Source organism: Chaetodon trifascialis, chromosome 7 (genome assembly GCF_039877785.1).
Source record: "Chaetodon trifascialis isolate fChaTrf1 chromosome 7, fChaTrf1.hap1, whole genome shotgun sequence".
NCBI classification, from domain to species: Eukaryota; Metazoa; Chordata; class Actinopteri; order Chaetodontiformes; family Chaetodontidae; genus Chaetodon; species Chaetodon trifascialis.
In genome coordinates, this window is record NC_092062.1 from 3,783,778 (window position 1) to 3,809,433 (window position 25,656).

Genomic DNA, 25,656 nt, shown 5'->3' on the forward strand with positions numbered 1-25,656 from the left:
AGTTGAGTCGCTTGGCTTGTTTCCATTTTTGGTTGCAACTCTTCCATGAAGACCACTGGGCAGTAGATGGGTGTACCTGTGTCCCACTGGTTTCTGCCAGTTCTGAGCTGATGGCATTGCTGGACATCTTCTGATTTCGAAGGGAAATTAGCTTGATGTGTTTTTTATCTACTGCACTAAGTTTTCCTTTGCTGACCACTGTGTCTACGATCCTCAATATTGCCTGTTTCTTTGTGCTTCTTCAAAAGAGCGTGAACAGCACATCTTGAAACCCCAGTCTGCTTTGAAATCTTTGTCTGGGAGAGACCTTGCTGATGCAGTATAACTACCTTGTGTTGCAGTCTTGCCATCATGTATGACCTGTGACATCAAACTGTCTTCCAACCTGACATTGGTAGCAGAGTTTGGCTGTTCCTTAGTTTTAAGTATCCTACACACCTGTTTCTGTTTCAGTTAATTACTGTTTTTCAATCTACCTGTGAAATTGATGATCATTAGTATCTATCTGGTATGAATGGTTGGTCATAGACCTTTTGGACAGTACTGTATGTATATAAAACCACTGGCTGAATTGTTTGGTAAAGGAATAAGTTGTTGTGCCTTTCGTGTTTATTGATTTGTTTTAAAATGAACATACATTTGGGTCGCATTAATTTTTAGTGAGGTGTTATTTCTAGTGTTTCTCATATTCCCTTAAAGGCTAAACCAAATCATTGCAATCAATCATTACAAATGGTGTGGGAATTGTTGTTACTGTTTACAATTGATATCCTTAATTATTTATACATCCATGACGTCATGTAGCCTTAAGTAAAAAAAAGCCTGCTGAAGATTTCGCACAAACAGGAAAAATCACCTACATTTAACAGCAAAGCAGGTCAGTGTTCAATTCAGACAGGGAAGGCAGATACACAAGAGGAAATGATAAGCAGAACTGATTATTTGATATTGTTTGTTTTGCCCTTGTTACCATAACTGCTGAATAAGTGCTGCTAGTTGGAGTTGTCACCCAAAGCTTTTTGACCCGTTGGGCTCTATTTTTGACTCCGCCACCGCGCCGCACAGGCTGCGCACCCTGCGCAGTGGTATTTTCGCGCAGCGCAGGCAGGTGCACGGCGCACTTGGTATTTTGGTAAACCGAGCCATACAGAGGTGCGCCAGGATGGGCGTTGCAGTGCAGTAGGGGGGAGGTGTCGGCATAATGAGCTGTCACATTGGGATTTTCGACCATTTTGGTCTGCGCCAGTGGCGTAAAAGTGCACTGAAAGCTCGCCACCTCAGACCTGGTCAACTCTTTGCGCCTGCGCCGCACTGCCGGGCAAGTGGATTTCCGTAAACGGGCGGAGTCGTGCGCTCACGTCACCAACACCTCACAGTCAGGTTTCCACAGTGTCTGGCATTTCACTGCGATCAATAATTAGCAACAGCCGCAATTCAATGCAACTATCTGAGTCAGCACATACAGTCAGACCTAAATTTATATATTTTGATCAGTATCTCATCTGACCACATCGCAAGTGCGTTCAGCACGCATAATGGTCACTCAATCTGACCAAATGTACACAGGTGAAACAGGGATGTTTGGTGATCCGTGACTCAAATTGCCTGGTGACAAACGTGTATGCCACTTCCCCGGGTCAGCACATGACTCGCGCCGGAGTCGAAAATGGAGCCCAAAGTGTTTAGGTTCAGAGCACATTACTTTTGGTACGATGTGGATGAATATCAGGCACCCAACATAAATGAAAGGAAAGACACGGCAGAGTAACCTATCTGCCAGAAAGATTGTTGTTTTGAGTTTGAGTTTTGAGTTTTTTTAATTGCTGAAATTTTGTTGTAGACACTATTGCGTGATTTTGTTGAAGATATGAAAACTTTAGAGCATATATTTGCTATTTTGCAAAATACAACATTCTCACAACAGATACTTGTGTATCAAAGCAATTGTATGTATACCAACCTAGCCCATATTGCACAAATGATCTGTACTTACAGTGTCTGACCTGATGCTATAACTTGAATGGCTGCAAAAGGACCTCAGGAAGGATGATGGGGAAATTTCCCATCATTTGCCAGGAAACTGGGAAATATGCTGCTTCCTACACCAACTGTTGTTTTGATTCATTTCTTGGGTGAAATGATAAAGAGACAACAATCATCATAGTTCATTATCAAGACAGACACTACTTGCCTATTCCTAACCCTGTATCTAACCTAACCTTACCTAACCCATAACCCTATCCTCAGTCTTCACCCTAAAATTTAATGATTTACATTAAGGGGACCTGCCTTAAGGCAGGTGAGTCCCCACAATGTGACTGTGTAGACTTTTGTCCGCACAACATGAAAACTCTCTCTCTCTCTCTCTCTCTCTCACACACACACACTTTAATCACACAGTTACCTGCACATGGGTGCACCAACACATAGGTGAAAATGAGGTGTGAAAAAAAAAATGTCAAAGCTGTTCAAGTACAAGTAACAGATTGCAAAAAAGAGAGAAAAAATAGCAGTGAGAAAGTTGGAGCAAAGAGATTTAATGCAGGGAAGTTTTCAAACTTGGCTGGATTAACACAACATCCGTAATATGCAGCAGGTATTCTATATGATGCTACACTGACTGGATTACTATGCAGAGTCTTGGCAATGGCAGAAATGTCACTGCTACATGGTTCCAGGCTAGTTCACTAGCAAAAAAGTGGCAGCAGCATTTGATCATGGTGCCTCATAGCAAGAGGTGCTGGTCTGAACATGACCCAGCCACCCAGAGTTCCTCTGTAAGGAGTTTGCAGGTGAAATGGAAATTGTCGCAGGTGTGAATGTGTTACTTTATCTAGCTATATCAGCCCAGTGATACATTGGTGACCAGTCCACATGTACTGTAGATTCCAGCTCCTCATGAGCTCCTCATAGGATAAGTGGATAACAAAAACAGGTGCAGAGTTATTTGATTGCATGAAACTGGTAGGAATACAACTTAAAATATCTAATTCATGCATATTTAGATTTATGGGCCCTGAGGAAGAGAAACACAGTACACCAGGATGGGATGAATTATACTTTTGTTAAGCAACAACAGGAGGTTTGTGGCAAGATGGTGCCGTGGACAGCTGCCTCTGTGTGTTGGTGCATGTTGTTTTGTTTTGTGTGTTAAATCTGTTTTTTGTGACGGTACCCAGAGCTCTTTCACCAGAGATGAGCTCATGAACATCAGGGGAGCAACACCAGAGGATTTATTTCCTAATTTTCTGCTCCCAACAGTGGAAATTTTGGACATTCTGGGGCGGGATTCGAACCGGGGACCTTCTAGCTGTGAGGCGACAGTGTTACCACTTGTGCCACCGTGTTACCCATCCCGCCACAGGCCAACGTGCAGGAAACACAGCGTATACTCACAGACCAGACCAGACCAGATACTGTGTGTGGAGCGGACTCTTTAGTTATTGTCCTTGGTGACTTTAACAAAGGTAACCTCACCCATGAACTCCCTAAATACAGGCAGTTTATTAAATGCCCGAACAGAGAGGAGAATATTCTGGATCACTGTTCTACCACAGTCAGGGATGCTCTGAAATTTCTCCACTGTGGGACTAATAAAGGTATATCTTATCTTATCACGCTGTCCCCCATGCTGCACTGGGCCACTCTGACCACGTCATGGTCCACCTGATTCCTGCGTACAGGCAGAAAGTAATGCTCTGCAAACCTGTAGTGAGGACATCAGTGGACAAGTGAGGCTGTGGAGGATCTCCAGGCGTACCAACAGTCTGGATGAGTACACGGAGGCTGTGACGTCCTACATCAGCTTCTGTGAGGACTGCTGTGTTCCATCACGCACCAGGGTGAGTTACAACAATGACAAACCCTGGTTCACAGCCAAACTCAGACAGCTAAGGTTGGCAAAGGAAGAGGCCTTCAGGAGTGGGGACAAAGACAGATTCAAAGAGGTGAAGTTCAAGTTTAGCAAGGCGGTGAAAGAGGCTAAACGACTGCTATGCTAATGCTTGGTTCTTTTCATTTTGTCCACCTTCAGCTGCAGGTAGTTATCAGTCCATCATTATGTGAAGTAAGATGGAAGTTTTGATAGGCTGTAACAGAGCTATTGTTATTGAATAATCTGAGAATGGCAGTGTCATCAGAGTATTGGAAGAATATGGCAAAGAGTGAAAGGCTGGCTCAGTCATTTGTGTAGAGAGTGTAAAGAAATGGACTGGGGACACAGCCCTGAGGGGCTCCAGTGGTGGTGATGGTGTTAGTGTACCTTACTTCCTGTGGTTTGTTGTTGAGGAAATTGTGAAACCAGTGGATGATTGGTTGTGGTTGTGTTCTGAGAGGCAAAATTTGGGGGGTTCTGGTATGATGGTGGATGTTTTCTCTAGAGCGGACATTGATGCTGTCCTGTCGGATTCCGTGAAGGTGGAGAGAGAAAGGGAGAGAGCTCCATGGCACAGATCTTGAGCACCTTAGCTCGGATGTTATCTGGCCCTGGTGCCTTGTCTGGGCAGCTTTGGCTTAGGTGGTAGAGCAGTCGTCCACTTATCAGACTAATCTGCTTATGAGAAGGTCGATGGTTCAATTTGCCTCAGCAGTCTACATGTCGAATTATCCTTGGGCAAGATAGTGAACCCCAAATTCTCACTAATACATGTCATTGGTGTGTGAGTGTGTGTGAATAATGCTTATAATGAGCAGGTGGCTTAGCTGCCATATGAATGCGTGTGTGAATGAGTGAATGTAGACTTGTGTTGGAAAAGCATTTTGAGTGTCAGACTAGAAAAGCGCTATATAAATACGGTCCATTTGACATTTACCAGGCTTGCACCTGCTTAACAGCTGTCGAACATTCTCCAGTGTGGAGGGTGATGTGCAGACTCACAAAATGAAAGATATCTCTTGAACATTCTTCTTTTTCAAAAGATGTTTTGTTTTTAGCATTTTGCTTTGTTGATTGAGGCAGGAAAGCAAGAAGAGAATGGAAATGATATGCAGCAAATGGGTTGGAATCAAACTGCCAGTCCAAGTCAGTGCAAACCAGTGAGCCCTGCAGTTGTGTAATGGCGTCCTCCGAACATTGAGTAGCATGGTGGATTTGAGGAATGGTGCGTTTCAGTTCCTGTTTCTAGTGTGGGTGCATGAAAATGACATCATTGGGGTATGAACCTGGCAACATTGTTTACTAGCTCCACTGCTGATGACCATAATGGAGAATTCCATTATGGTCATCAGCCATTCCATTCCATTGTCCAGAGACAGAAGGGGTGCAGGGTGCACAGTGTACAGACTTTACTGAAAGGTTTGATCTGGTACTAGAATATATGAGTCGTAAGCTCACTAAAGTCAGCTTTGGAGTTCCGCAGGGTTCTGTGCTTCCAATTCTATTCACCTTATATGCTTCCTTTAGGTAAGATTATCAGGAAGCACTCATTTTCATTGCTATGCAGATGATACCCAGCTATATTTATCAATGAAGCCAGAAGAAACCAGTCAGTTAACTAGACTACAAGCATGTCTTCAGGACATAAAGACCTGGATGACCTGCAATTTTCTGATGCTGAACTCGGACAAAACTGAAGTTATCTTTGACCAGGACATGTCCTTTCACTCCCATGTAAAATAAATTTCAAGGACTGCCTTTTTTCACCTACGTAATATTGCAAAAATCAGGCATATTTTGTCTCAAAATGATGCAGAAAAACTAGTCCATGCATTTGTAACTTCCAGGCTGGATTATTGCAATTCCTTACTATCAGGCTGCCCAAATTCGTTGCTGAATATTCTCCAGTTGCTCCAGAACGCTGCAGCACGTGTTCTGACAAAAGCCAGGAAAAGAGATCATATTTCTCCAATACTAGCCACTCTGCACTGGCTCCCTGTAAAGTTTAGAATAGAGTTTAAAATTCTCCTCCTTACTTACAAAGCCATAAATGGCCAGGCACCTTCTTATCTTAAAGAGCTCATAGTACCTTATTGCCCCACTCGAACACTGCGTTCCCAGAATGCAGGTCTACTTATGGTTCCTAAAGTCTCAAAAAGCAGAACAGGAGTCAGAGCATTTAGCTATCAAGCTCCTCTCCTGTGGAACCATCTTCCAGTCTTTGTCCGGGAGGCAGACACTGTCTCTACATTTAAGAGTAGGCTTAAAGCTTTCCTTTTTGATAAAGCTTATAGTTAGGCCTGGCTCAGGCTTGTCCTGGACCAGCCCCTAATTATGCTGCTATAGGATTAGACTGTCGGGGGACCTCCAAAGATACACTGAGCTCCTCTGTCTTTCTCTCCCTCTCCATCTGCACGCTTTCATGTCCTACCACGGCGTGTTACTAACTTAGCCCCTCCCCGGAGTCTCTGTGCTTTGTCGTCTCGCAGGTTCCCATGGACAGTGGCTGAATCTGGATTGCAGCTGTGTCTCCTGCCTTGGCCCTGCCTGCCATCCACTGCAACTGCTACTACTGTTATTACATCCACTGTCACTGTTACTGTGACTGCATGTCTGTCTGTCTGTCTGTCTGTCTGTCTGTCTGTCTGTCTGTCTGTCTGTCTGTCTCTGTCTCTGTCTCTCTCTCTCTCTCTCTCTCTCTCTCTCTCTCTCTCTCTGTCTCTGTCTCTGTCTCTGTCTCTCTCTCTCTCTCTCTCTGACTGCATTTCTGTCTGTCTCTCTCTGTCTGTCCCACTCTCCCTCTCTAACCCAACCAGTCGAGGCAGATGGCCGCCCACCCAGAGTCTGGTTCTGCTCGAGGTTTCTGCCTGTTAAAAGGAGGTTTTTCCTCGCCACTGTCACCAAGTGCTTGCTCATGAGGGAATTGTTGAGTCTCTGTAGATAAAAGAGCTCGGTCTGTACCAGCTCTGTATGGAAAGTGTCCTGAGACAACTTTTGTTGTGATTTGGCGCTATACAAATAAAATTGAATTGAATTGAATTGAATTGAATTGAATTGAATTGAATTGAATTGAATTGAATTGAACTGAATTGAACTGAATTGATTGAATTAAGGAGTCCATCTGTGGACTTTTGTATGGACCAAATGACTGTAGAAAATGTTATGGCAATCCATCCAATATTTGTCCAGATATTTCACTCTGAAAGAAAGTTGTGAAACAACCATACTACTGTCACTGTCATGCTACTAGTGTCGAAAATGATGCTAATTACCTTCTCATCTGTTTTGACAGATTAAATGGATGAGAAGTTTTTTGTTTGTTTATTTGTTTGTTTGTTTGTTTTAAACAATACTGTAGGTGCTGCACTTGTCAAAATAGTTAGCATGAAATATGACAAGTTGCCTTTTAACCTGTGAAAATTGTTCTATAATGTCTTCTGTGGGTCTAAAAGAGCTTTGTCAAAGTTTGAAAAAGAGATTGTCCACACATGAAAAATGACCATTCAAATTTTACCTGTCAGAACACAGATTAGAATAATTAAGTAGCTTTTGTGACCAAACGTAATGGAGCCATAGAGGTTGCAGATCAGAAAAAAATATTTTTGTAATAACCACATGTATTTTGGAAGGTAATGATAAATGACAAAGTTTGGAGAAGTTGTTGCCAACAAAAATACACAGCTCCTCTGCAACCTACACTGGCTACTGGTGGCTGTTGAATCGGAATCAAGACACTTGTACTGGCCTAACTTTCTTCGAATGGTTCAGGCCAATCCTATATCCAGGACATGATCACACCAGTGTGTTCACTGCACTCTGCTACTGCCAATTGGCTGGCTAGTCCCTCCCTCCCAGGGGGACCCAACAAGTCCATCAATAAAATGAGAACTATTTACTGTCTGGGCTCCACAATGGTGAAACAAGCTTCTGATTGGCATCAGAGCAGCAAAAAGTCTACACATCTTCTGTCACAGATGGGAAAACTCATCTAGTGAGACTGCACCATGGCCTACAAAAAAATCCACTTGCATGATTCATTCAGTTTTTCAGTTGTATCCTCATAGTTGAATGCACTTAGTGGAAGTTGTTTTGGATAAAAGCATGATGTAATATAGCAAAATTTGTTTTCCAGTAATCTAGATTTGGGCTTGGAGATTTAAAATGCATTGAAATGAAATGCATTGAGTGTGAAAGACCCAGGCTTATTCCAGGAGGGGTAGTCTAACAAAAGGTAAAAGTTTGATGCAATATGGGAAATATAGGATAATCAGTCCCGCAACATCATTAAAATGCAATACTGAATCACAAGTGTGTTTGTAAATAGTGTATTATTATGTTACATGAGGTTGATCACTCTGCAGCTAAACTAACCCTCAGCTTTTATTAGTGACAGGCATTGGTGTGGAGAATGCAGTCATCTACCTACATTGATCTCTCTCTCATCTGGGGTATTCTGGAACACGGTGAGGGTCACGTTTTTTGACTTCTCCAGTGCTTTCAACACAAGCCAGCCATCACTGCTCAGGGGGAAGCTAGAAAGAGCTGGAGTAGACCCTCTACACTCCAGACTTCAGACATAACACTGACAGCTGTCACATCCAGAAGTTCTCCAATGATACAGCCATCTTTGGACGTGTATCACAGGGTAACTGGAATCCAGGGAAGTCATAACCAACTTTGTAAACTGGTGTGAACTGAACTCTCTGCACATAAATGGAGCTGGCTCTGTCCTGGACTGCCCTCTGGACACCATCGAGGAGGTGGGTGAGAGGAGGATGTTCATCAGGCTTACCAATCATGGGCAACCCATCCCACCCCTGCATAAAACAGTTGGGGGCTTAAGCAGCTCCTTCTGTAGCACACTGCTGCATCCAGTGTGTAAGAAAGAACGCTACCACAGGTCCTTCATAACATCAGTTGTCAGACTGTTTAACACCAGCATCATGTAATGTAGCACTGTGTTGATGCTCTTTCCCCGATTCTACATCATAAACCCATTTTGTTTTGCATTACTGTTATCAGCGCTAATACATGCTCACATTGTCCATTTCATCTGGTGCAATTCCTAAGTTGTTGTATTTTTCTCTCAACTGTGCAATAGCACTATTTATTATCCATATTGACAACAGTATTTTTTAAACTGTATATATTGTGCATATACATAGACTCAGTATTTCTCAAGTGCGATACAACATATGACATTAGTGGTTTTTCTATTGAGAATATTGACTATAGTACTTTTTTATGGCAGTAGGATTTTTATGACACTGAGTATTTTTATAATCTGTACATCATGTACATATACATAGTTGTTTTTTCTATTCTTTATCTGTGCCACAGTTTTTGCTTTTTGTAATACTTGCTGGCTGTAATGACTTAATTTCCTCAGTGTGGGATCAATAAAGTCCTATCTTATCTTATGCTATTCGTGTCCCACAAGAGGTTTTACCATCTTAAGAAAAAAAAAAAAAAACTGTATTTTTTGTTGAAAATTACAAGAAATACATTTAAACATATAGCATGAATTAATAAACTATATTTTCTATCACAATGAATTAACAACCATCTCATACTCCAGCATAAGCCTTGACATACCCATATTGTGTACCTGTATATTCCTCTGTGATACAGAGTTGCGAAACACTGCACTAGACACTAGAAAAGACTGTAGTTGGTTCAATAATATTAAGCTATCACCAACCTTGAAGAAGTTCATGGTGGAGCCGTCCTCTACCACCCCGTATTCTATCTTTGTCTGCTTGGCCAGGTCATCAGCAGAGTCGATTGGTGACTCCATCCTCTCCACAGTGAGAAAAGCAGCCAGGTTTGCCGTATAGGAAGAGATGATGATGAGCGTGAAAAACCACCAGATTCCTCCTACAATTCTGGTGGAGAGGGCTTTCGGCATGAGCTCAGATCCTGAACGAGAGGAGCAGAGGAAGAGGTGAGGCCTGGTACAGCACAAGGCTAGAGAGGGGGCAGTACCCAGGCCAGGCTAGGCCCCTGCATCTGCTGCCTGGACCATACACTCAGACACAGGCACACAAAATGGGCAGAGCGGGCAGCCACATGGCTGGACCTGGTGATTGGTATTTAGTCTTGCCATAGACTGTACAACAGAAGTGGATTTAGCCACTATGACTTCACCCATTGGTTTGTGGACTACTGTTGTGAACCATCTTCTGTCAGAGGTGACCATATTTGGGTGAGACGATGGACCTTGGGAGAACCACAAGGTGGATATGCATCGCTACACCTCTATCCTGAATAACAGGTCACCTTGGAAGTGACTTTCAATCACAAGGTTTCCAAGAAGGGTTACTTACTTAACTGTGCCCAAAAGCATACCTTCCTTTTTACTCCAAATTGGACCATAATTTGTAACATGAACATCACACTGTATTGAAGAAGATCAAGATCATACACTCATTCAGAAACTGTTTACTGAGGTAATAATTCAAATGAGAAGTAGTGTCATTTTCTTAGACTTCTATTCAATCAGACTTCTTTTCGCAATCAGTGGAGTCGCCCCCAGCCAGCGATTAGAAAGAATGGAAGTTTAAGGCACTTCAACTTTGTCTTCACTTTTCAGACCTACGCCCACTTCTTTTATACTATGAGTCATATGCTGGTGATGTGACTGTATTCCAACAGTCTACAAACCATCTTTTGTGCAGCAATGCATTGTAACAGTAACAGGTTGTTATTTCTGATTGGATAGAATTTGGTGTCAATCTTATTCCAAGTAATGCAAGGGCCAGGATTATGGATATAAATAACAATAACAATATTGATATTTTTCATCATTAAAAGTAGCTAATGAACTATCAGAGCAAAACATGTGATGATCCATGAGATAAATGTATTAATAGGCTACATCTGAATATATTTTAATTACCACCAAATGATTTGCCAAACATGAAGTGTTTCTTTTTACTATTATCTGTAAATGACTTTTTTATATATGTTTAAACACGAGAGTTTTTAATGGTAAATAACAAATTTCTATTATGTGTAGTATCTGAATTGAGAGCATTCATGCACACAACAGCAGCAGAAATGCAAATATTGCAGCACTGAGAAAAGTGTTCATGTGCCAGGAATGTGATCTAACGTGATGAGTCACATTATTTTTGTACCCATGCTATTGACACTAGTATCAATACTCACCAGTCTACTTTGTATCAATAGTATCGGTACTTTGGGGATTTGCAACTTTTAATTGAGACAATGAAGGTCAGTCCTTGTCCCCAGAGTATTTTGGTTTAGTTTCTGTCTGCATCTATTTGTTAACCAAAATTAACTGAAACAGACTCCAAGCTCAGTGCATGGTTGTTAATACAGGAAGAGGGCCAGAGCAGACCGGAGTGGGTTGTGCCAACCACAGAATTGGATGAGCAACACTGCATGGAAAGACTGGGGCAAATAAGGGAAACCATATTGAACTTGCCAGGATTTCAGGCAAGGCTTGTACCTTTTCTTGTTGATTTTTCAACAGCTGGCAATTTAGTGTATGTGATAGCCTGTTAGTAGCTGATACAGCCATAAGGCTCAGCAATAATTCATCCCCCACCACACAACAAATCATTTTATCAGTATTACCTGTGCTGTGACAGTTACTCTAACAGGGTTCTATGAAGTTGGATGGAGCTAAAATTATACATCCCCTGTTTTGCACTCTTTAGCTCTTAGGACCATCAAAGATCAACCCTGTCAAGACAGTATGCAATTGGTCAATAGCATCGATTTTCATGTCATAAGAGGTAAACTCTACGTACAGATATTTGTGGATTTACTCCATCTTTGCAAGTGACTCAAGTGCAAGATTTTCTATGAAATATGATTTTTTTATGTATCTATTTTTTTTCAGAAATCTGACCTGGCCATACAATTTGTACATGAAGTTGTTTAGCTGAGCTCAGCATCAGTTACTGCCACTTTTTTTAAAAGAAATTCCTTCAACAGTCTCCAGTTATTCTGACAGTTTTTCATTCAAGTTTTATGCAGAATGTATGCAGCAGAGGAAGGAGCAAATGAGCGTGGGTAGAGTGGGAGTGAGGATGGGGGAGGTTTGCTGTCCGGGTGAAAGAAGGTGGGCCTGGGTTATATCAAGACCATTCTACTGAAGCAGCTTAAGCAATTGAAAGCAGGGATTTTGCACATTCACTCAGAGAGAAAGCTGATAAGGAGTCAGACAGATAGGAGGTTAAGAACTCTGTGCTCCACTCTCTTTGTGAGAAACTCAATCTGTACTCTCACTTTTCATCAAACTTTCTCTCTTTCCTCACAGTCCCCTGAGTAAGCTGTCTAGTAGAGCGAACATGCAGGGAAATACATGACAGCCAACTGCAGCTCGAACCCGCTGCTATTGATACTGCAATGGAGAGAGAACGACAGGCTGGAGTGGGCACATACTTCCAAATTCCCCACAGTTTGACCAAGGAGTAAATCAGGTTTGGGGGAGAATATCTCATCGGTGAATTTACCTGTTAAGTCAAAACATCTAATGAATTGTGTACACTATGCTGAATGTGTTTATTGTTAGCATGTCTACAGGCTCAAAGAATAAAGCAGTGACACTACACCTACTCTTTTTTAAAAACATGTGAAAAACTCAGCAAAGTCTTTTTCCTTAAATGATGACCCAGATCAACAGACCTTGTTGTGAGCAGTTTCATGTAGGAACTCTTTTCTTTTACTCAACTACACCAGCCAATCATATCACTTCGCAGAGGGAAGCATGGTCAAGAGACTTGTGCTTGTGACAATGTCGGAAACATTAATGGCATCCTCTTTGACTGGACTGTAATGCCAGCTAGCACTATCAGTTAGCTAGAAACTAATCTCTGCCACCTATCAATGTCATGAGGCAGGGGATGAATGTGTTTTTTTTAGCTTTTTTTTTTTTTTTTTTGTCTAAATATAACAACACACACACAAACACACACAACTCTCACCCTTGCCCCCAAGATGAAGTGACTGAGGGGCTGTTAAGAATTGCGAGGCTTTTTTTTTTTCATAAAATAAAATTCATCAATTCATTTTAATCATGCGATTGCATCACAATGACAGAAAAACAAAAACATAATGGTGTGTGTCCATAGCATTTTCTTTCCCAGTTTCCTCTCTTTCTTTCTGGGAAAAAGAGGAAACTGCTATATGGACACAAGACCTAAGGATAAAGGAAACGTTTTGAACAACCGACAAAATCAGCAGGGGGAGGTGTGTAGAAACAGCTGTTTGCGACTTGAAGCTCTCTCTTTCTCTCTCTCTTTCTCTCTCACAGTGATGTCCATTGCTCTGAAACAACAACTAAGCAATAGTCTTGTAATCTCTGGGAGAGGTTATCTAATTAATTATTATCTAATTATCTATCTGTAAAGTGCTTTGAGCTGCTTGATTACATTCATTGTGTGTGCAGCACAGAAACTAAAAGCAGTTTTTCCCAAATTTAGTGTGGCACATGTGACTTTGAGCAGTAACCAAACATTTGAACAGGTCAAATAATGACGATGAGACCAATTCAATAGTATGATAACATATTGCCATGAGGGCCTAATAAATAAGTAGAAACTAATGCCTGTCATGTCTTACTGTCAAAGATACCCACCAAGCCTTTTCAGACAAGATGCAACGATAAATAAAATAACTGTCAGCAGTGATGAATCTAAGGGTGGACTGATAAACTGTGTGTGGGGGTTTAAGAGTGGAGGTAGGGGTGTTCTATAGATAACATCAGCATAATCCAAGACAGACAAGAATACAGCCTCAATTATCTGCTGTGTGCAGGAAAATTAGCTCTGATTCTGTACAAAGATCAAATTGTTGTCCAAGCTTGCTGACAAGTGTGTCAATGTGAAATCTAAACCTAACTTTTTGATCCAGCCAAATACCAAATGATTTATGCTCTGAGACCCTCTCAATAATTCCCTTTGGAGTGGTGATATGCAAACCAGCGTACACAATATCTATGGCTCTAGAGAATAGCGTATATTCAGTCTGGTTTGCATTCAAGACTAATTTCAATTTGAAAAGTGCATCTTGCAATTTATCAAAGGCTTGTTGTAGGGTTTCAGTGGCTGAGTGTGCAGTATTACAAACCTGTATCCTCTGCATGAAGATGGATTTTACAATTTGTTACAGGGGATGTAATGTTGTTGATATAAATTGTGAACAAGACAAGGAATATGAAGTGTTATACTGTATACACTTGCCTTGCCTGATCCAGTTTGTCTGGTATTAATTTTAGATGTGCTGTTAGTACTGAGCATGTTTTTAAAATAGTTATTTATCACCATTGAGCATACTCTCACTCAACATGATGCATTTTTCTTACATTTTCTGTTGTTTCTGTATGTATTCATTCAGAGGTGATATAGAACCCCTTTCATTTTTATGCATTTGGTAGACATAAGAGACTGGTAGACTACAGACCACAGCTCTAATTTGCAACATAATTGAACGTTTATTTGTAAAAAAAAAAAAAAAAAAATTAACTGAAGGATAACCAAGGGTAGGAAGTAATTACATACTTTAAATGTAGAGGGTCTTAAATACGTTTCTCACAGAAGACCCTCAAAACACGAATGCTGGCCCTGCTACTAGCAACAAAACAATTAGTGTCTATGTCAGCGCTTAATAAATACATTAGCATTGCTAAAAACACATTTTCTATTTAACCTCTTATTACAGTCACCCAGCATGGCCATCAGCCACCCACTTTGCCCATTCATCAAACCACAACCAAGAACAAAAAGGTAGCAGGCATGAACACATATTCATCAGTACTGTTAGCAGTGGATTCAGCTTGTTCTGTGTTGGACTAGTGACCAACTATCAGACGCAGGTTTTAAAAGTGGAACACATTACCAGCTTCAAGCTTCCTATCCTGTTCCAGCTCAGAAAGCAGAACAGAAAAGAGGGGCGACCCATTCAGAGAGGCAAGTCGACCCAAACAGAGCCTGGTTGGGGCTGACTGTCATGTACCCAAGGTAACGTCATGACCAAATAGCACATCCCACAGTTTTCTGGGGGGGCGGGGCAAGCCGCCGGGCAGGGGAGCCTCTACAGTGCAGACCAGCATGGTGCCATGCAGACACGTGTGTTCGTCCAGTATAATCCCACAGCTTTCTGGCCCTCAGCCACATCTTCTCAACTGGTGAACTCAGATCTCATCTGCTGGCTTTTCAAAAAAAAAAAAAAAAAAAAAAAAAAAAAAAGCAAAAAAACCCCCAGCTATACTCCAGACTGCATCCTGTAGCTAAAATGCATAAACATATTTATGATCAACAGAATTTTTAATTTTTAATTTTATTTATTTGTTTATTTATTTTTTTTTTTTTTTTGGGGGGGGGGGGGGGGTACTCAAACCAGTCATTACATTTTGATCTCAAATGATTAAAAAAAAAAAATGGAGCTAATTTGGGGATATTAGTAAGCATGCAGTATAAGTAAGCGTGCAACCAGCCAACAAGAGATAAGTTATCAGTTTCTAAATCGGTGGAAAGATTGAGATGTCTGTGGACTTAAATTGTCACTCGATCCAAAAAACATATTTTTTACTAGTATTTTTTATTAGTGGTATCTAGTCATGCACGGTCTTGCTTTTCACTCTCCACCTGAGCACAATAGTGGCAGTGAAATGACAAACCATGTGTTCCTTGGATTGTCCAGAGTACCTGGAACACTATTTCAACGAAGAGATGTTGCTGTTGATGTTTTTAAATATATAATAGCAAATAATATTAGAAAATTAGAACATTTATTAGAATATTATAAGGAACTATATATTTGGGGGGAATTATCTATTCCCTAATCCTGATAGATATGTGTTTTCCGTTATCCTTTTCCCCTCCCCTGTGTCTCTGTGTGTCTTGTGGTGTGGGTGTGGCACTCTCTCTCTGACTCAACTGGCGCCTGGATCCCTGCTGGTTATGCACACCTGCTGAACCTGCCCACCTGCTGTCCAGCTACTCATCAACCCTGCAATATTTCTACCTTTGGCCTTCACCCTTTGGGGCCAGATTCCTTGTGGTGGAAGTCAGTGCAGTGGTCAGTTGTAGTCAGAGCATGTATCTCCGGTGCAGTGTATTTGCCTGCACACTCTGATCTCTCTGTCCAGTCTGGCCTAGCTCTGCCATCCACCATTTCCCCTCTGCCCTCTGTTTCTGTCAGCCAACTTCTCCTCACCTCTCTACTCCATTCTACTGTTTCCCTACAATAAATCTTTCTTAACTCACCTTACCCGTGTCCTTCATTTTGGGTCCACCTTGCAAAACCATAACTGTATTTCGTTGATTACAGCTCTTGTTTGTTTCATATATTACTTTAATACAGTCAGCATCAGAAAAGGAAAGTCCTTTCTCCTCCATTGTATTAGGTGGAGGTGGAAACGTCAGATATTAAAAACCTGGACATATAAAGCAAAAACTATCTGCATGGTGAGATACCACTCAAGGTTTTTTTCTTTTCTTTTCTTCTAATTTGGATCAACAGACCCTTTATACAGCTAGATCTTTGTGTGCTCCATTGAATTATTCAGACGCAAAGGCATATATATGTATCATGCTTTCCGGACCCCAAAATCATCATTACCTGTTGTAAATATGTTGCATTTTCAATTGCTTTGGAAGAAATGCTCATTTAAATATGCAACATATCTCCCATTGCACATGCATTATAAAAGTGATAACATTCCAATTTCTGTTTAACTTGTTTGCCAACTAGTTGAGAAGATATGGCATTGGTTTGGCAGAAGAAAACAAAACCAAACAGGCAGGATAAGCTGCTGAGTTCACATTCTCATTCAGTCTCACCCATTTGATCCATCTCAGGTATTGTGGGTGGGTACACTTACCTGTTCAGGTGGCTGTGAATAGATAGGGAAAGGAGTATGGAGAAAGGGAGCATGCAGGAGCACCATCTGCATCCATTGATCATATCACTCAAATGTCACTCAGTCCATCCTGCTGGACTCTACCAGCGAAGCATCTAGCATCATGCACAGAGGCCCCCATGCATGGTCATGGGCCCGGTCAAAGAGCAAGGTTGACCCCCAGCAAAAAAGTGGGACTTGTGCTAGAAAAGGGGGGCAGGCAAAGGCGTCTACCTTGCTGCATGAGAGCTCCAACTCCGAACCAGAAACTATTTAGCAGGGTGAAATTGTTTTCCACTACATCCGAGTCAGGGTTGCAAGGGTGAGGGTTATACCACTCGTAGGGACTAAACCTGTGACAATTAACAGAGAACACACACACACACACACACACACACACACACACAGAGACACACACACACACACACACACACACACACACACACACACATATTAACTGCAGTTGCATAAAGACAGAAGAGTAGACAATGAAAGAGACCAAGAGCGGTTGTCCTACCTGGAGAGACAGGGGAAAGAAAACAAAGGTTAGTCATGTGCAGAAATGGCTGAGAATACTTCCAAAATCAATAAGCATTGCTATGCCTTCATGTACATACCTCAGATTGATATGCTGTTAATTGGATTAGTAAATTAAGAATTTATTACATGAATTACTGTAGGATGTTGATTACGATGTCTTTACTGAATAGTCCATTAGTCAAAATAAAACCTAAAAAATGATGGTTCATCTGAATCTCTCATGTGTTTTTAAATTCTGATAATATACACCACTGGAGAAGTGGGCTAGAATTAACACCACTCATATTCTAAAAGTGACTCCTCGCGTAGGAGTGCTCATATCAAAGGCAATTCCCTTAGTAATTTAATCGATGGGGTCTGAAAATAACTCCATTGTCAACCGAGAAAAGAACTAATAATCCTTATAATCTTGGAGGAGCATTAATATTCAACAGATCAAACGGTTCATTCCCATCATGCCCACGCTGGCCCCAGCACTCCCCCTCACTCGACGCACTCTTCAAGCAGAGAGATTTCTCATTTATTCACATTAAATAAAAGTGACATTACATTAGTAAAGGTTGATTGGTCTACAATTAAGCATCCTGACCTGATTTGTGCTGGAGTAGAGGGGGAACCAGGGCCTTATCTTGACTCAAGCTGTTTAACAGACATAAGGGTTTGACTAATCAAATTGCAATGCATAAAGCAGACTTGTCTCAGTGTGGGCCTTTTTATTGTGCTGGAAGTCAAAAATGAGAACGAGTAGATGTAACCCCTGCATGGAGGATAATGCAGATGAAACTGCTACACCATTGCTTGTCAAGGTTTTGATCCATTGTCCTCTGGATAAAATGCAGTAGCGCTAGGTTGTGTAAAATGTGGTTAGTGGTGGCACTCCTTTTTACCTCCACAACATTGAGTTGGATATTTTGTGGTGTTGCTTAAGAACCTCTGAACATTCCCTTTATTTCTACATTAAGAGAATCTTTGGCCTTAAATCAGTCCATCTGCTCATTCAATTTGCCCTAGATTTGCTTGCTTGTCAATTTGTAATGGCAAATTGAGTTCAACTGAGCTGCGACCCTGCTGTGGCATATGTCACTATGTGACCCAATCACTTGCACAGAGGTCTCTGGGTGTGTTTCCTCCAAACACGTTGTGAAAAGCCAATTACAGCTTGCCATGAACACGGATGAGCAAAGTTGTCACTACCGTGCTAGATAATGGGAGTGTCTGGTAGGAACACTGCTGCTGCTGGTTGGGTCAAGGAATCCTAAACCATACCATTCAATGGAGACAACATAGCTTAGCTGCTTGGCCCCTTTGCTGTCATTTTGATCCAATTACACTGCCCTTACATTATCTCAGGTCATCTGTGCTGCAGAGGGAGAAACTTTGAGCAAGGTCAGTGCAGAGATAGGCGCGGATAAAAAAACGAGGGATTCACCAGCAGCACAGAAACAATGTGAGGCTTTTATCTTTTGACTGGGGAGGGTCATTCTGCAGAAAACTCCAGCGATGATACGCACGATAATACCAATGTCAGGGGAGATGAGTCAACAGAATGAGAATGGTCCCGTTTCTCCGTCACAGGAGCTTTTGAGTGTTGTTGTATACATTCTGCAGTGTACAATAAAGAACCAGATCAGTATATCTCAAATTTCTGCTGACCATTTTCCAAGAGTTTTAGTTTTTATCCACACCTTTATTTCCACCAAGTTCATCTATTGTAACATCTTTGAACAAGTCACACCAAAAAGCCAGAATGCTGCTGCTACAATATTAACAATGATCCTGAAAAACAAACCCCAATTATCAGGTCTCTGTACTGGCTTCCAGTGTGTCAAAGAATAGAGTTTAGATTACTGCTGCTTGTATATCAAAATACATGTGTGACATGTATGGCTCTTATCTGCCCCTGAAGTTACTGGGTAGCAGTTTGCTAGCCATTTCCATAGTCCAAATTAAACATGAAAAAGGAGCATTTCATTGCTATGCACCACAGAGTTGGAGTAAACCTTCACAGAACATAGGACTTACCAACTTTACCTTTAAATCCAAGGTTCAAATCCAAACATCTAGGATATGCTCTTACATATTTACCTATCTAAGATTTATTTTTCTGTAAGTGTCATGATCTGGTTTGTTTGGTCTTGTTATTTCCTGTTTTAGTTTTCCTCATGTGTCATCTTTTGCTTTACTTGTTTTTCCACACTTGTGATTGTTTGATTTGTGTCACCTGATTTAAAACCTGCAAACAGAAATGATGATCACTGTAATCTTTTCTCTGCTTTTCGTGTCTTTGCTGAATTCCTGCCTAAAAGGTAGTCAGAATACATTAAAAAATAAATAAATAAATAAATAAATAAATATATATATATATTTATTTATTTATTTATTTATTTATTTATTTATTTATATGCCTTGGAAATTTCTAACAACTCTGACTGATTTCACTGGCAACATATTTTAAGGTTCAACCAAAGGTGCAACAGTCAGATGTGTCAACTCTGGTACACTGGTGATCTGTTGTCCATCAGGCTGACACTTTTTATTGGAGTTATCATGCAGTCATCACCTATGCAACTATGTAAAATCCAGCTTTCTACCTGACAAGTTTCAAAACCTGACATCAACTTATTTTTGGAATGTATTCATTTGCACAGTATGTCTTATAGGAGGGGTTTATTAAGCAATACATCACGACAGGCGCTAAGGGGGTTTTCGCTAAGGGGGTTTCCGAAGAACGCCCCTTAGCTGTGGTATAATGAGCGTATATCACGGACTGGAGTGATGTATTGCTTTTATAAAATGGTTACCAATAATGGCATTATGAAAGAGGAATACACAATAATTTTCATGTAGTTTTTAATTAAACAGAAATACACATTTCTGTGGAAAAAATAGTCCCACCTCTCCGTACATTAGCTCTGCCTGTCGTCTATTCCTCGCCTTTTCTTCAGGAGAAAGTCACTGCTCAATCATCTCTACCATTGTTAACCCTATCTGGAGGTGAAAGTTAATCTTAAACATGTGAATTCAGCTAATTTAGTCTATTCGTTAACATTGTCAAAACACCGCAGCAACTTTTTGCTACCTACTGTAACAGTTTGTTGTCATGGATACATTGTTGCTTCTCTGACTATCAGCCCCGTAATGTAAACATGCGAAGCCCCCCCGCAGTTAACTATGAGTGAGCGGGCTGGAAGAATCCACCCAAAACCTCAATGAATGAGAGTTTTTTTTAATAGTTTTAGCTTTGACTGATCACTGACTTTTATTAAGCCGACTATATGTGACAGCGCGGCAGGCACCTGGAGACGCAGCAGCTGCATCTGAATATCATGACTTTAAAAGCACCAAATTACTTGCCTTAACGAATTTCGTTAGTAAATAATGTGAAGAATTGTAAAATATAATTTCCATGAGGCTCTTCAATCAGACAGTGACAGATCACCCTATAGAGCCGCTGTCAAGGTGCTGATCCTGTGACTGTCATTATATGGGAGCTGTCCGTGGGACTCCGCTATTTGACTCCTAATTACTTATCACATATCACATCACATGGTTGTTGTCATGGAAACGTTGTTGCTTCCCTGAAGCGGAGTAATATGCTGTGATAAGGCTTTTTAGAATAGTAGCTGTGGTATACACTCATTACTGTATATCACAGTTAACAGCCAATCAGATTGCCGGATTTCACCTTTCCATTTTATAATTTCTTTTAAAGTGAACTTATAACTGTCATCCTTCCCTTTCCTTATTAAGATTCAATACCCCAGTTGTGTGTTCACTTTGGGTTTTTTTTTTTTTTGTTTTGTTTTTTTTTGGGGGGGGGGCATATATCCCCAACCTCTTGCAGGGATGACAACATGGGATTCCAAGGAGAATTTCAACCATGTGATGAGGGCTGTACCTTTACTATGAGCATATTCAACTAAAGGCTTTTCATTGAAAGACTGAGGACACAGAGAAAGACTGCACAAAGAGAAATATTCTAATTTTGACCAAGACAGGCAAAAACTAGATGTCATTATCATGAATCATAATTATTTAGAGAAAGACAATGTTCTTCACAATCAATCTGATTAGTTATTGTCACTCAGCTACACCTCTGCTTCTTGTTTATCCTCGGGAATTAGCATGATGTTTAGGATGTAGAGAACTTGATTCACCAAAGTGTAACAAGGTGATAATGCACAGGCTTTAGCAGAGGTGTGATGTACTATATAGGTTTGTTTGTTTCAGCTGTTTCATCACCTGCATCAGAAGCAGCAGCAGCACTATTGATGCCATTAGAGGGAACATAAAAGCAATAACAACCAGCAACATTAAATCACTAACTGGAGGTATCAGGGTAGGTGGCAGTACAGCAGAGTAATCATGTGATTTTAGCTGTGCACCCATGTGGTATAGGCCTACACATGGCAAAGAGAAGCTGCTCTAACTCTAGCACTACGTCAGTCCTCATATTTTGTCTCTGTCAGTCTCTCACTCATACAAACAGTCACACAGTACAGCACAAACACAAGCGTACATAGATAAAATGTGTACACACACACATATGTAAACAGTAGATGCACAGTGGAATCTTTGTCGTATCAGGTCTTGCCTGTCAAATGTATCTCCTAGACAATTTGGTCTCACAAACATTTGTGAAATGAGTATGTTTTCTTAACATAAAAATGATGTATGTGAACAGAAAGTAAAAGAAATACATTTCTGCACCATGAAAGGAAGTGGAGGACATAGGACTATGAAGGTTTTTTGGGAATTTCAAAGAAACCTGGGTGTATACTTAATACTTTTCACTGAGACGACACTTCTTATGTCCATATGAATAATGATTTGTTCATTAGGAACAACAGAAGTAGTGTGATGTTCAGAGCCAAAAAGCTTGGTAAGCGTCAGGTGGGTGGTTCAAAGTCCTTCACTTTGACATGGGAGAGAACCTGTCATTTCACATGTCTTCTGTTAACCATAACACTGACAGCTCCCCAATCTTAATGAAGAAGTTGTTCTTAACCCAAATCATGATTATTCTCTGTGCTTAACTAAGTAGCTAAATGTCAAATCTTAACCCTACATCAGTCCCTAACCCTTGCCTAGACCAAAGCAAAGTCTTACCATAAAATGGTAAAATGGTAAATGAACTGTATTTGTATATGGATTTTCTAGTCTGAAGACCACTCAAAGTGCTTTTACAACTCAAATCTGCATTCACCCGTTCGCACACACATTCATACGGTAGCTGAGCCACCTGCTTGTAATGAGCATTATCCACTCACACACCAATGGCACAGCATCGGGGGCAGTTTTGGGGTTCGCTATCTTGCCCAAGGATACTTTGGCATGTGGACTGCCAAGGCGAGGAATCAAACTACCAACCTTCTGATAGGTGGACAACTGCTCTACCTCCAGAGCCACAGCCTCCCCACAGCCGCACCTTGTGCACTAGTTGAACTGCACCAGGTCTTAGGAGACTACCCTAACGCTTGACAGTACATTACAGACATGTAAAAATGTTCTGTCATGGTGAGGGATGTTATCTCCACATTTTCTGTTCACAATATGTAAGTTCCCTTTTAAATTACTCATTTCATGAAATTTTGTGAGACTGTTCTGTGCTACACTCTACAGCATAAACATGCAACTGTAGCCAAGCATGCATTTGTGTATACAAGAGAAAAGAAGGAATAAAGTGAGGGGGAAATGTATACACTTACCCAAACACATACTTATTGTGATATAAAATACAGATAGGTGTATATTCTGAGCCAACTTAGATGACAGTTGCTGCTTTTTATTCTCTTGTGTGATCATATTGCCAGTAACATCGGAAAACGTGCGTTAACCTTAAAACTGTTGGGTGATGGCTGCAAGAGAGCCGATGTCTCCCAAAAGTTTTAGAGTTAACATGTACTTTTCTTTCTCTTTTTTCTTCACCATGCTTCAAACCGCAGCGTCAAGCAAAAGCCACAAGACCAAGTTAGCAAGCCTTCCAAAAAAAAAAAAAAATCTGCCTAGTTCCATCAACTGAGAGGATTTGTCTGAGCAAAGGCACTAAACGGAAAGACAACTGGTACAAACAATGTGTCATTTCACTAGCCGCAGCATTCTTGATGGCAGCTGCATTACCACATGAAATTGTTCAGTAGATGGACACAGATGCAAATAACATAATACATAGCTGCTTGTATCTGTTATAGATATAACACTTACCAATCAATGCATCGTTTTGAACAATATGGAGTTAGGACACATTAACTCGCAGTCATAACACCACAGCTAGAAGTAGAAGATTGAAAGCCTGATGAAAATGTTTCTTTTGATCAGTTCTATATTTATTTATTTATTTATTTATTTATTTAATCTCATGTACAGGGTTAGTTACAATTAGTTTTTGTACTGTATGATTTCATCACTTTCCATCACCAACTCTAGATCCTTGTCTGACTTCAGAAATGTTTACAACAAGCATGTTTGTAGTAATGCATATAGACTCTGCAGCACTTCCTCCTTGAGTTCAGTTTCTCTTAACAGGTGCAAAGCCATTTGAGCTTTGGTAGCATAGATTAACTGCAGTGAGAGACTTTAGTCCCATTTAAAAGAGAACTTTTTTGCAGAAGTGAGAAAGTAATCCAAAGCACCTATAGAATATAACCCTAAAGATCAGGTTTTATGGGAAAAAAGGATGTTGACATCTGCTCCAACAGTTCTTTATGCCTTGAAAGGCTATCATAGTAAAGTAGTCTGGACATATATATTTGGCTATATCTTTATGGATTCTTATCTGCTATGATAATTTTGTCTTCCTAAGCAAAGGTTAGAAGGAGTAGAATCAGATTTGACTCCAACAAAATGTCTTATCAGGTAAGGTTACAGCCCAAAACTCTAATAAATTGGCAACTTGTAAGTCCATATGACTATTGTTTTTGCTAGAAATTGGAGACTGAACTAAAAAAAGGGCAAAAAAAGAAAAAAAAAGACTTTATCTTTGAGTCATAATTAATTAATGTGTTTGAAGCAAGGTGAAGGAAATGAGAAAAGACAGCATGAACTCTGAGACACTGGGGACAGTGAGGGAAAGGTGTGAGAAGGGCAGCAGTGTTCACATCGAGCTCAACACATCCCACACACACACACACACACACACACACACACACACACACACACACACACACACACACACACACACACACACACACACACACACATATGTGCACATATCCTCCATATGAGTGCACAAACTCTCTTGGACACATTCACATGACCTTCAAACGGCTGATAAGCCTACAACTTCTCTGTCTAAGGTCTGTGTTCCTGCATACGTCTGTATCTCCTGTGGTTTTATTTACTAATACCAATGTGAGTAGAAGAAGGCCTGGAGTAACCTAGCAGCCTTGCCAAGTGCCAACCAGAAACAAGATATTCTACAAGCATCATGTCTAATGGACAAGTATTCATGTGATCTTTCATGGTTAAACTGCTTAAAACACATTACACAGCAATGATGTTGAGTCTAAGCTTTGATACAAGACCAGTAATTAGTGTCAGCACTGTCACTGAGTGGTAAGATTTTACTATGTGTGAGTGAATGTGTTCAGGACACAGATCCTGTAATTACAGAGATTAGCCTGTTGTTAGTTAGATGGGCGAGGCTGAACGATGGCAGCTAAGCATGTGTCTGACTGTGTGTGAAGCTGTGATCACTGGAAGTGACATGTTACCTGGCTATGACAAACAGCACACAACTGACACCCAAGTAAGCCAGCAGAATATACATCCAGATATCAGGCGAGAGGGGGTTGAGGAAGGAGAAGACCCCAGGGTTGGTCCCGTTGGGCTTGCGGTACAGTATACTAATACCCAGGGTCATGAAGGGCTTGGAGAAGTCGATAACCTTCTCACGCACATATGTGATGGCGAGGGGAGCCACTGCCAGATCAGCTCTCTGTCAACAGCAAACATAAAAGGGAAGAGAGATAGGCCATAAGTCACAGGCACAGGAAGCATTTAGAGGCAATCAAATTAAGAAAACAGGGTCTTTACACACTACAGAGTCTGTCCCAAGGCACTTAGCAAGAAATTTAAAGCCCTCTTTCTCTTTCCACCCATCAAGTATACTCCTGCTACTTAAACTCACCTTTCTCTCTCTGGAACTTAAATCAAAGCATTCATTTATTTATTTTCTTTGGTGCTCAATGGCACAATTGCTCAGAAAATTCTTACTGGTATAGTGACAACTTCACCAAAAATGCTATACTGTACTTTTCCTACCCTGTTTAACAAGAAGGATATATTTTTAGCTCTTATAGCCCACATAGCAACTACTGTGTCATTTAGATTATCATCTGTTCATATTTCGTTCAGCTTCAGGAGTTTA

The 25,656-nt window shown here is 40.8% G+C and overlaps 1 protein-coding gene across 4 annotated transcripts in view; it reads right to left on the reverse strand.

The window, feature by feature from the left end:
- grik2 (glutamate receptor, ionotropic, kainate 2) overlaps positions 1-25,656 on the reverse strand; it is a 325,805-nt gene that overhangs the window by 59,982 nt on the left and 240,167 nt on the right. For 3 of the 4 annotated variants that reach the window (XM_070967098.1, XM_070967096.1, XM_070967097.1), the window contains exons 12-14: positions 25,001-25,224; positions 16,983-17,101; positions 9,576-9,793 (exon numbers count right to left, since the gene is read on the reverse strand). In XM_070967098.1, the coding sequence (XP_070823199.1) occupies positions 9,576-9,793; positions 16,983-17,101; positions 25,001-25,224 (561 nt within the window). Of the gene's footprint in view, positions 1-9,575; positions 9,794-16,982; positions 17,102-21,099; positions 22,223-22,424; positions 25,225-25,656 lie in introns of those variants that run through there. The other variant, XR_011602371.1, reaches the window with a different exon arrangement.